The sequence below is a fragment of the Lissotriton vulgaris genome, chromosome 3_1 (genome assembly GCF_964263255.1).
Source record: "Lissotriton vulgaris chromosome 3_1, aLisVul1.2, whole genome shotgun sequence".
Taxonomy (NCBI): Eukaryota; Metazoa; Chordata; class Amphibia; order Caudata; family Salamandridae; genus Lissotriton; species Lissotriton vulgaris.
The window spans coordinates 794,427,871-794,441,150 of record NC_141689.1 but is presented as its reverse complement, the minus strand read 5'-3'; the positions used below and the strand labels follow the sequence as shown (position 1 = coordinate 794,441,150).

The 13,280-nt window shown below is 44.8% G+C and overlaps 1 protein-coding gene across 2 annotated transcripts in view; it reads left to right on the top strand.

Moving 5' to 3' along the window:
* The window catches only part of MARCHF3 (membrane associated ring-CH-type finger 3), a 313,528-nt gene that overhangs the window by 299,343 nt on the left and 905 nt on the right, over positions 1-13,280 (top strand). For both annotated transcript variants that reach the window (XM_086961109.1, XM_086961111.1), the window contains one exon: positions 5,060-5,269. In XM_086961109.1, the coding sequence (XP_086817235.1) occupies positions 5,060-5,269 (210 nt within the window). The remainder of the gene's footprint in view (positions 1-5,059; positions 5,270-13,280) is intronic.

Sequence of the window (13,280 nt, the reverse complement as noted above, 5' to 3'; positions counted from 1 at the left end):
CTTACTATGCTCTTCGGGCGGATCGCCCCGTCGGTAAACTCGGGGGAGGAGTGGCGATGATCATCCGTTCCAGTCTCCAGTTTCAGTCTCTTTCTTATTCTCCCATGTGCGGAGTAGATTTCCTAATTGCCCGTTCAGTCAATCTTAAGGCCCCCCTCACTATAGCCCTTTTTTATCGCCCTCCGCAGTACATGTCCTCCTTTGTTCCTTCCCTTCAGGAACTTCTGGCTACGCTCGTTGTCAATAACTCCTCTGTTCTTCTTTTGGGGGATTTTAATTATTGGCCGGGCGATCCCAGAGAAGACACGTCTTCTAAGGACTTTTCTGCTACCCTTCAGTCCCTTAATTTTTTATCACACATCCATTCCCCCACTCATATTCACGGTCATGTTCTAGACCAAATTTGGTCAGCCAACTGTCCCATTCCTCCCCCCATCGTTCTTCCCTGCACCTGGTCCGATCATTCACTAATCTCTTTTTCCATTGAGCTCGGAACCCAAGAGAGGCCCCCCTTACCTAAAAACATCCTGGCCCGAAATTGGAATAGGGTGGATCTTGACTCTCTGTGTGCCTCCCTTGCTTCCTCTGGCCCTGTCCTATGCAACCTTCCTATTGACCATCAAATAGACGCCGTAAATCACTGGCTGTCCTCTTCCTGTGACTCAGTCGCCCCCCTCAGGAAAGTCAAGACCTGTCGACCCCATGACGCTCAAAAATGGTTTTCAGACGAGCTAAAAATCCTCAAATTGGACCTTAAACGCTCTGAACGTCATTGGAGGCGTAGATACTGCCCTGTTTTGCGAGCTAAATACAAAACACTCTTGGCAAGTTACAAAAAAGCCATATTACAAGCCAAAACCATCTATTTCTCAGAAAGAATATCCCTTTCAGCCAATAAGCCCAAGGAGATTTTCTCTATAGTTCGCAATCTTGTTGCATCCGACAGAGCCAATTTGAACATTATCCCTTCCCAAGACCTTTGCCTTTCTCTCAATGACTTCTTCCTGGAGAAGATTGCCAAGATCAAATCTAATATTCCCTCTGTCTCTCCGTCCCCTCCTCTTTCTGTCCCCCCCTTGTCCTTCATTCCTCTTAATCAGTTTCCCCCTATCTCCTTGGGAGTGTTCTTGGCTCTACTCCAGAAAGTGAAGTCCGGTTCCCCAGCCGATTGTGCGCCAGCCCGCTGTCTGAAAGTATTCTTCACCCATTGCCCCGACCCTCCTCTCTCTCTTCTTAATTCTTCCATTTCCTCCCGTTCTGTTCCTAAGTATTTCAAATCCGCCATAGTTCGCCCTATTTTAAAAAAACCTGGCCTAGACCCTTCCCTCCCTTCTAACTTTAGGCCTATTTCCCTTCTCCCCTACCTCGGAAAGATCTTGGAGCGCTACATCACTTCTTGTCTCTCTTCCCACATCGAGGACAACCACCTCTTGGCCTCCCACCAAGCAGGTTTCCGACCGGCTCATTCCACAGAGTCTGTTGTCCTGTCCGTCTTGGAAGAGCTAAAGAGTAAGGCAGATTCGAACTTGCCCCAAGCCTTGGTGCTTCTCGATCTGTCCGCTGCGTTTGACACGGTCGACCATGCTATCCTTCTCGACCGTGTCAGCGCAGTGGGCGTCCGGGGTACAGCCCTCTCTTGGCTCGCCTCTTTTCTTAAAGATCGAACTCAGGCGGTTCATCTTTCCTGTTACTCCGCCCCTTCCCGCTTGGTCCCCTGTGGTGTTCCCCAAGGCTCCTCTTTGTCCCCTCTTCTTTTTAACCTTTATATCCGTCCTCTTATTCTTTCCCTTCTTGAAATGGGGTCTCCGTGTATAACTACGCGGATGACCTCCAGCTCGTATTTGATCTTTCTTCTCCCTTGCACTCCCCACCTAAATTTCACTCTACCTTGGCCTTTATTTCAGATTGGATGAATCGGAATCAACTGAAGCTTAATCTGGACAAGACGGAGTTGGTCCTGACTGGCTCCTCCTCTTCCCCTTGGTCGACTGCCTTTTGGCCCTCCATCTCTGGCCCTCCACCTCTACCAGCAGCCTCGGCAAAGACCTTGGGCATTAGAGTCAGTCGGGACCTCTCTATGCATGCCCAGATCAGCTCGGTTGTATCCTCCTGTTTCCTTTCCCTCCGAATCATCCGAAAGGTGTCCCGTTTCTTTTCTTCTGACGCCCTTAAGCTTATTATTTTGGCCATGATTCTTTCCCGTCTCGATTACGGGAACAGCCTGTACGTGGGCATTCCAGCGTACGAACTTCGCCGCCTACAGGCTGTCCAGAATCAGGCCGCCCGCCTTATTTTCCACCTCCCAAAGTCCTCCCACATCACCCCTGTCCTGAAAACACTTCATTGGCTCCCCATCTCCCAGAGATCCCTCTTTAAGATAGGCTGTCTGGTCTTCATGGCTCGAGCCCGCATCGGCCCAGTCTTTATCAACTCTCTCATCACTCCCTATGTCCCCAACCGTTCCCTCCGCTCCTCTAATCAGTTCCTCTCCAATGTACCTCGATTCCGTAAATCCAAAACCGGAGGCACCAGATTCTCTGTTTTGGGTCCCTCCTTCTGGAATAGTCTCCCTCTAACAATCAGATCCATTACCATTTATTCCCAATTCCGTAAGGCCTTAAAAACCCACCTGTTCTCCACTGCTTATCCCTGCTAAACAGTTTTGGCCTCCCCTGTCTCCCTCAGCTCCCCACCTCTAGCGCCAGGAAGCCGCTTGGTCACAGTGCGCTCTATTAAGAACCTTTTTCATTTCATTTCATTTGAGAAGTTGCGCTACGCAAAGCTACGCAAAACGGTAAAAAATCTCTGCGAGCACGCAAAAGTTGCGCGAACACGTGGAATTGCTTGTTCTGCCCGTTCCCAATGGTTTTTACCTGTTTGTGAATGCTGTTTGCGTGCTTGGGGAAAAATATCTTGCCAACACGCATTTTGAAAGCGCGAACAAGCAAAAAATTCCACGGATCGCGGAATTTTTGGCATTTCTGTGTTCTCCGCGGAACGCGAAATTACCCAAATTCCGCCAAATCCGCGAGCGGAACGGAATTTGCCGCCCAGGCCTAGTTCTATATGAAACAAACAAAGAGACAAGGCTATGTCCAAGCCTTATGTGCTTAGTGAGCCATCCTCAAGGGTCGGAAGAGAGCTGAGGAGACAAGCAGTGATGGCTGCAGGACTACCTCAAATAAGGTGAGCGAATACCCGACAGACCAGTGCCTCTGAAAAGTCAAAAGCATGGGGCAGAGTCAGTCGCACATCAGGCACACCTCTTATGGGGCAGCGCCAATGGAGTAAAGTAAGTCCCATGGGGGACATGGCTCAGAATTGTAAGCAAGGCCAGGGAAGAGTCGATCACATGTAGTTTGCATCTTTGACAGGGAGTAGGGAAGGACAGTGTCACATATCTCAGTTGTACCTTGTAAGTAAGACAGTGACTGAATCTGGCACATACCCTCTGCTCCACGGACCATGTTATGCGGAATATCTGGCTGGGATACATGGGGGAGGCAGAGTCGATCCCATGCCTGCTGTACTTCAAACATTCTAAAAAGGCTGGGGAAAGGTCAGTCCCACTTCAGCTGTACTGTGCATCAGCAGAGCTATCAGTAAAGTGCCTGGTGACCATGACAGCCTACCCATCTCTCTGATGCAGAGAACAGCCAAATAAGAGGTAGCATGAATGCTTTCCACGCTTACAAGACACTTACAGCGTGCCCTGCAGCAGTGCAAGATTCCCTCTATGGGGAACTAAGCATTGTCAACTGCCTCCTATGTGCCTACTATGCAGGACTGCGAATGCCTTTTTAATATCGATAATATCGACCTCAACATAGTCTTTCCAGTTGAAATTAACAAATTACTTTTGTATACACTGTATACTACTATAACAAATGTGAACTCAGCTTTTCCGGTATAAACCTAAAACAAACATTAAAATATACACATTATGTTGTAAAATGCATCAATGTGTTGGCTTCCTTTTTACTCAGGGACTCATTACAATGTCGGACGGAAAGCCTCTTCCCAACAGTCAGAATCTTCCCACCCGCGTTGGAGCCCTTCCGACCAACTCGATCGGTTTATAGTCCGACCACCCGATTACAATGTTTGCGGTCGGAATGTAAACCACCCGGTCATTCCGACTCTGTTCCGACCAACTCGTTGAGTATTCCTGCTGGTCAGAACCGCACCATAACCCCTATGGATGGCGTTTCCAAGGTTTGGATTACGGTTTCCAACAGCCTTTCCGAGCCGGCATTTGGACACAGAAAGGCTGGCTGAAAGTGACTTTGGGGGCCCCTAGCAGGGCCCCCTTTACCCTGTGGCCTACCGTTGGTGGTCGAGGGGGTACCCTCCTGTAAACCCCTGCATTGTTTGGCAGGCACCGTGGGGTGCCTGCGATCGGGTGAAGGATTTTACACACAAACACACACACACACACCATTTCCCCATTGGAGCCTTTGTTACAGCCAGTTCTGGGGCGTAACTCGAGCTCCCATAGGAAACAATGGGAATCCGACCGAACAGTGTTCGGTCGCATCGTAATCCGGTGATTGAAACCGCCAACCGCAAGTCGGTCGGTCCCAAATCTGAGACGTGTTGGGCGGAGGCTTTCGGCCGACATTGTAATGAGCCCCTTAGTGTATGTGCACATCTGCTGTTGTGTAGATGCACATTACAGATACATGATAAAAGATTTAACACAGTTTACCATATCTCAGCAATGTCTACATGCAGCACTCCATATGTGTTGCCAGCTTCTGCATTCACACCTGTATATGCAAGTCTCTTTATTGCAATTAGCGGCTCAAACAATTGGATTTATCAGTGCTTATTTGTGTTACACACCTTTTGGTATTGACAACTCTACTCGTAAATAACAACACACACTACCTCTACAAAAAAATAAAACGCATATTTTAGCTTCACTGTACAGATAAATAAAAAAGGTTGACTGGCTTCTTTGCTGTAATGGTGCATTGGGATTGAAATGCTTGTCACACTCCGGAGCTGCCTTCGTGTGTTTGCTCATGCCTGTCTGCTCTCTCTTTTCTGTCCCCAGTGGCTGAAGAACCCTGGCCCTCAGCATGAGAAGCGGACCCTCTTTGGAGACATGGTGTGCTTCTTGTTCATCACGCCTCTGGCCACCATCTCGGGGTGGCTCTGTCTGCGGGGGGCCGTGGACCACCTGCACTTTAGCAGTCGCCTGGAAGCGGTCGGGCTCATTGCACTGACTGTGGCGCTCTTCACCATTTACCTCTTTTGGACGCTGGTAAGTGCCTTGTGTTCTAATGTTGTGTTCTTACAGTGATGGCAGCCTAGAAGCTGTGCGTTTTGTTGGTCATGTAAACTATCAATCATGCAACAGATTCCTTTTACACATATGCAACCCTCGTGGGACCTGGGAGTAACATGCTAAAGCTGTTCTCTGTTGATTCTGAGGGCCGCTCCATACATTGCTGCTGTCACTAGGTTATGTTTTCAAATAAATGCACAATGAGAGGGGATGTGTCCCACTTCCACTAGCAGAGTATAAACCCAGGCTGCTTGTGATATTTAACCAGTACCTTACTGTAGTTCAAGGGACTTTCTTGGGCAGCCCTCTCACACCTGAGCCCACGTCCGGTAATAAATGCAGTAGACATGCCAACATTTAAAAGGTAATTTATTAGATATTTGCATGTTTTTAAATGAATATTTGAATACGTGATTTTGACATGTTGCACCGGTACTCCCAATGCATTATGGCAGATACAGTTCAAACAGGTCTGCTTGACTGACTGCAGTGAAATACCAAACAAAGCCCATATGCATTCCATTGGCTTAGATAACCAATGATGTCTTCCCTGCTGGTACTCAGCCCTACAACGGCCCCGAGTACGAGTTGGTCGGTATATTCTGACCTGTGCCTAAACCCGTTTCTGCGGCGGCTCTTCCGCAGTGGCAGGGAAGCGTCTCTTCACTGGCTCAGAGCCAGGTGCTGAAAAATATGATGATATTTTACTGTTTTATTTTTCAGCTGCTGGCCAAGCCATTGTGTGTAGGGGAGTGGTTGTTGCACATGTCTGTTTGGCAGGCTGTTTTAGGCCGGCCAAACAAACATGCACAGTTAGTTTCTCAACCTGGCTGTATTTTACAGCCGGGTGTACAAACCGCACAGACTCCCTGTGCCTGAGCGGAGTGTCAAACCAGCCCACTCTGGCCAATCCTGGTGCTGAGAGCAGTGTCTGGATTGGTTGGGGAGTCTGTCTCAGGGTCTGTCGGGAGCAGCTTCAGCAGGAGAACGGAGGAGACGCGTGAGGCGGCCGCAGAATCAGGTACGTTTATTTTTTACATTTTTCCAATTCAGCCCACCCCCTCCGCCCCCAGCAGTCCCCCTGTCATCGCTGCTGCTGCCCTGCTGTTCCTTTCCCCCAACTGCATATTCGCAGCAGCCGCAACGGCCCTGTTTACGCACATGTTGGAATTATGAGTTGGTAGATATTTAACACATCCGATAATTACTAGATGCATTAAATACTACAACCTTCGTTAAATTTCGGCAGGTCAAACCTGATGAAATTTAACCAGGGAGAAGCATATGATTTTTACCGTATCCTATGCATTTTGGTGCGTTAAACACAAATATACATGTTATTCCCCACCAATGTGTAATGGTATTATTTATTGCACCAAATAAATAAAGCATCGCTTGGTATCGTTATTAGTCGGGTGCAATAAATAGCACCTAAATAGCGGACAATGAGACACCACTAGGGATGATGCAAGCCTTGAATGGTTACAGGTCTAACAAAAATAGTGATGTTCGAATAAATCTTTTTTTGGCATTCCCTTTGAAAAGCTTATGCTTTGTAGGGTCTGTCCAAGCTTAACCTCTCCACAAGCCTGCATGTGTTAGTGTTATTTCTCTGACACTAGATGCAATACTGTGGTTGGATCCTAGACTAACTCCTGCGTGACGAGTTATTGCACCGAGATTTGCCGTTGTTGCTCTTTTTCAGGAGAGTATAGCTGTAACCATATGCTAGGAATTTCAAGCTTTCTTAACCATTGATTCTTCTGCACCTTATCAGGGGTAGAAAGCGCTATATAAATGCAAACATTTTTCCCTCTTCTATCCCTCCACTATCCTTTTCAATCCACATAACTAACTAAGATATCCACCACTCAAATTCATTTGATATTTCACTATACTAATTCACCGCTAATCCATTATGGGTTCCGTAGTAGCTTCTACTTGCAGAAAAAGCACTTAGACGCCTCGTCAGGGGTGGTTGCCCTATATAAATGCAAACCTTTTCCCCCTATCCATCCACTATCCTTCTCAATCCAAATAATTGACTAACATATCCACCACTCAAATTACTTTCATATTTTCACTATACTAATTGACTACTAATCCTTTATGGGTTCCGGAGTTGCGTGCTACTCACGGAAAAAGCGCCTCGTCAGGGGTAGTAAGCGCTATATAAATGTAATTACAATACAATACAATTGTTTAACAGGATGAACCGAGAACAGAGTTTCTGGCTCAAATTTCAAAGCCACCTCTGAAGGACGTCAAATTCTCCTCTCTAGTTAAAGAGGTAGCCCTCCATATGTAATTTCCTCGATCCCTCGTTGTTAGTGATGCATTGCATTGCAACCTTGATATAGCACTTCATTTCATCTCCCTGACAAGTCTATGACATGGTTTGATTTGCATCAGGATCCTGGCGACATTACGGAGTGCATTGTTGATTGGGTCATTGGATGTCTCAAGGCTCCGTGAGGGTGACCGCTGAAGCTAAACTGGCTAGTCAGTTCTGTGGTGCTGTGTTTTTGTCTCAGTTCATTTCGGCTGTTTATGATTAAAAAGTGCTTTTTGTTTATGCAAGAATATGAATACTGGCCTCACCACCCCTACAGGAAGTGAATGGATTCATGTATGGATTGTCTGTGTTTTACTATGAATTTGTGCTTTTATGGGTACCAAGGTATCCGAATAAAGTTAATGAATTGAATTGAATGGATAGATGATTTTGGGCTCTGCTCGTTCTAGGTGTTTGTTGGAAACCTACTTCGCTAGTTGCGAAAGGGTTGGAAACCAACACCTTGGTGAGTTCTTGGACATAGAACATGTGGTCCAGCACAGCAGGATTGTCTCTCTCAAACATGCATTGCCTAGTCCAACTGGTTTGGAAGGGGCAAGATCTTCACCTTGCGCTCCCTTCACTTTACATCTTGTCGAAGCGGAGAAAGGTCGAGCTTTCTGCAGCAGTGAAATCAGTTACAATATTATAAAAGGGCAAGGGGTCACATCCTATGCACATATGCTAGTTCACTCCTACCAAAATTCCTTTTTTTACCCGGTTTTGGAGCATCCACCACAAAGAACTATCTGCACAAAAAGTGACATATTACAGTTATAAATGTCTATGCTTACACCAAGCAATGTACATTGTGTACATCGATAATGAATAAATGCCTTACATTTTTGTGATCCACTTGCGGTTTTGCGAACTAGTTATCAATCTTTGGACTCATGTTTTGATTAATTTTTTAAACGCTCCAACTTACTGTTAATACTAGTTCGTGGGTTTTAACAGCAGCCACCTCGCACTACCTGGTAAAATCCTATAAGAAAACCTCCACACAGAATCAAATGGGGCATAAACGAAAAATGAATACACTACTCCTGTTGCTCCTCAGTTTGCTCTGCTTGTTAGTGAGCTCTGATAAGAAGAAAGCTGTTGCCAAGGAAGTAGTCTCTCTCTAAATTATAAACGCTCACAAGTTTACTGCTTGTTGTCTTAATATTTCCTAAAAAGGTCACTGTAACTGAGTGAGAGAGGAAGCAACCACAATTTAGAGCATTTCATGCTTTGATGAGCTAGTGGGGAGAAAGTTTTACCAGCCCTGATTTATATGGCCTTGTCAGGTGGCACTTTTAGCAGACTTATTGTTGACTGCGTAGGAGCACGCAGCACAGCTATTTTTCAGGACTCGGAGTTTTATGGGGAGGTAGTATAAAATATGTATTTGGTTTCAACCCAAATCAAGCAAAAATATTAAGCCAACTATTCACCCTTTGGTCTATCACGTACAAGATTAGGAATATGATGGAATGGTAAGAACACACATTGTAATACTATGTATTTGCCCTGTTTTACTGAAAAATCGAAAATTCATCCTTCTGGAGATTTTAAAGAAAGAGCAGATAAGAACATGTAGAGCTGCTGTCATCAGATTCCCCTGTCCTGTAGTGCCATAAAACTCTGGAAAATAGCAGCAAAGAAACTAGAAAAAAATCGATTCAAGCCAAGCCGCCAATCAATAATCTGTTGGCGCACATCTTTTTAAATGCATTGCTATATCTGCTAGTTTTTGAATTGTGGTCATGATTCTAAGGCCTTGTTTCTCCCTTTCATGTTTTCAAAATAATCTTTCAAAGTACAGTGTTTAATGATGGTTCTCCACCCTTTTATGATTTTTAACGAATCAACAAAAGTATATCTGACTGACTGACTTACTTACATTGTAAAAAGGAACTATCTAAGGAACAATGTAGAGTCCGCGGCAAAGCATGTGGTGGTGTTGGGAGAGCTGGCACTTTTGTGGAATAAACATTATATGTTTTGAAAAGTAACATCAATAGATCAGCACATGTTCCCATATTTAAAATACTTTATTATGCCTCTAATAAAAGTCTTAAAATATTTCACGTTTGTGTTAGCAGCCTCTTTAGTTCAGAAAATAGGCAAGCAGCCTCCTGACCGAATTAACCATAATGGGAATCTTTGGGCCAGCTCTCATAACTCTGTGGCCCAGCTACAAATGTACACTAAACTGCACGCTTAATTTGAACCTGTACCGTAGGTGTTTCCAGCTTTGGTCGAGGAGTGTTACATCAATGCCAGATTTAAAAGATAACCACTGTCTATATAAATATGATTTATGAATCTACATTTATTTATCCCTAAAATGTGACATTAATCTGACTGTCCAGAACATACACTAGTCCACAATTTATTTTTTACCCCTGTTCTGACACAGACATTAACTTCCTAAAAGACTAACAGTGAAACACAGAACAGCATTAACCTACGCCTCCCTGAATCACCCAATCTTGGTGCACCCTTCGCCATAGTTGGCCACTTCATCCTGCTTAGTCACATCCTGAAATTTCTGGTCTGTCAAACAGAGGTTTGACTCCTCTTTCCCTTTGTCCACTTCATTCCTTTCTCCAGAATGACAGCACATGAGATTGGGATCTCTTCTTTCCAACTCCCACCTGAGGGATCACTGCTGTATTTAATAAGAGTTCTAGCTATATCCTTCGATAAAGTAGAACACTATCAAGTCATGAAAATCTTCTATCAGCTATCACAGGAAAGTTAGACACAAGCATCCTCCTTAATCATGGTACCCAAACAGAACTTCTGCTCATCAACACCAAACACACCTTAAGATCCACATCTTCCTTAGGCAACCCCTCACTTGCCTCACCCCACCGTGCATCCTAGGACACACCGCAAGTACCAAAGCAAAAAGTCTTGGCATTACTCTCAAGAGATTCCCATAATTTTCTGTCTTTCAGATATAAGCCCCCTTTATGCCCCAGAATTGTAGTAAATGAAATCATCTTTAGATACCCCCACAACTGATAGTTCAATCTACTTGGGTCTGTAAAAATAAAAGATCTATTGTTTTCATGTATCGAAGATACTACTGAGTAAATTATGGTAGAAACAATGTGATTTTATAACCTTCTTGGAAACAAAGAAGAGAGTAAGGAGTTGCGTCCGTGGTCGTCGGACGGGGAATACTCCAGATTCCCTGGTCAAGGTTCAAAAGAACAAATGGAGGAGTACTACCCGATGAGGGTAACTGAAGGCTTTTGTCCAAACCAAGGAAACATTGTTCCTTTGTTAGTAAACCCCTCACTCACCACCTAGTGGTGACTTGCTTCATCATCGGGGCCCACCCAAGTGGCCTAGCGTCACTTGGGTGTGCTTCAACACCTGCGTTTGCAGTGGAGCAGGTAGTGAAGTGTGGGGTGCGAACAAAAAAAAGGAGTGTGAGTGTTAAAATTGTCCTGGTTAATGCTTTTATACAATGTTTAATAAAAAAGTAACTGGACAAAATTAAAATTATAGATGAGATAGTAGTAGGGAAGTTACGACCTACATATCTCTGTTTATGTGTTGGTCGACATGTTTCTACTATATGGGGGAAATCCCCGGTATTCCTCAGGACCAAAACAAGGAAGTGGGTGGTATGTGCCCCCTAAAAGGCACACCCAGACCTAATTCCTTGGTCATCCAGAAGAAAAATATACTTCTGGGTAAGCACACCTAGGGTTAAGGGTGCAAAAAACAAAGCTGGGGCTCTAGTCGAGCTGCATCAAGCAGGAGGAGGGCGCTTCACCGGTTACAACATATTAGTTGCGTGTAGCGAGTTCAGGCGGATCACCTACTTCTCCGTGTTCGCTGCTTGGTAGTATAACCTTCACCTAAAGGACAATTGACTGACTCCCTATTAGTACACGAGTAGCTTTAGACTTACCTAAAAATCCATTTACTTCGCTCTGCAACAAATTTCATCCCTGTGTGGGCACTCATCTATCCAAATTCTCGTTGAGATCTCTAAAACACACTGCAAGTCCCACTAATAGAAGAGCTTGAATTTTACATGGTGCATTTTGTCACCATTTGCAACTTTGGACTGCTGGAAATAACAAGTGTTACTGTTTCCTAGCTTTACACTGCTTAATGTATCAACTTGAAAAGGGTGGAGGGTGGAGTGATCTGTGCCAACTCTGCAATACAGATAAGAGCAGTGATTGCTTATAACATTGAACCATCTGGCATATGGTTACATTTCATGCATCAGGGTTCCCAACTGTGTAAAGCACTCCCCTAAGATTCTAAATGACGAAAATTCCCTGACCTTCAGAAAGGAACTGAGAGCTTGTCCCTTTTGATCATTGTGCTGCTTCTTCTTCAGCTATGATATACCTAGAATTGATTCAATCTGTGCTATTGGTGTGTGCAAGTTTTTCCCTATTTCAATCCATCTTTCCTTCTCCGCGTCCCTCCATCCCAGCACTACCACCAGATTTTTGCGCAACCCCAGGAGAACCATACATTTCTCACCCTTGTGCAGGAAGGCTGTAGCTGTAGGGTAAAATCCAATTTAAAGGAGGTTAAATCAGGGTCTCTACACCTAACCTGTGTAATAACATTGCCACGTGGTATTAACACTTCACTGCTAATGCTTAATAATTGTCACCACCAAGTAACGAGGAAGTGGTCTGGAACGCCCGGAAATAATAATAGTAAATGGAAAACTCGTGGGCAAACCCTCTTTAAGTCAGAGAAGTTAGACCTAGCAGAACACACCGAAAGTGAATGTCTTGAAGATTTGTTAAAGACTGGGTTGTTCTGGCAATGGAAGTGTTCGCAACCAGAAAAAATAATTAATCTTCAAGTCATTGTAAAGATGTAAGAGGGTGTGAACCACGCTTCAAAGATGAAAGAGCGTGCAAACCATGATGCAAAATTAAAGAGGGTGCAAGTACGAGGAGTGTCTACTCAAGTGGCAGTTCATGCGCTCAAAGTCTTCACTTACTCTGCTGTCCAAAAGGTATCAAGGTTTACTTCTAAAACCGTAAGCATCACGTGTGACCTGGAAATTTTGACTCTAACTCACTAGCCCCTCCAGCTGTTGTGGACCACTTATTTTTGCTTCGGTAGAGGAACTTCCAGATCCAAGAATTGTGTAGGTGTTTATCCTGCCCCTCGGTCTCTAAAATATTTGATTCTGGTGAAGCTAAAATATGGGCAGTTCACAGTTTCTTTCACAGACAAATATGTGCATCAAGGACGCTTTCAGTTTGTTGCGAAAGAAATGTAGAGGTTGTTCTGGGACAATGGCCTTTGTCCAGCCAGTGATATTCCAGGTTAGTGTAACTCCATCAAAGGTACATCAAGGATGTTTTTATGATTGTTTTCCAATGTCTGCCCCATCTAACCCTCCCCAGGGTTAGATGGGGCATTTCCTTCTGTTCTAGAAGAAGATGAACCTTACCTTTTGAACTTTTCAGCTTTCCGCTACTGTCATGGATGGATGAGAGGGTAACCATCTCATGAATTTAAAGCAGGCATGTGTCACTAACCCTTTAGTTCCTTGTATACTGCCACAGAGCTGAGAGGCTGAACGGTGTTGTAAAGGAAGCCTTCCTACAGCCCATTAAAAAGGCGAGATCTATGGGACGACCTGGTACTGAGCTCAATCAGATC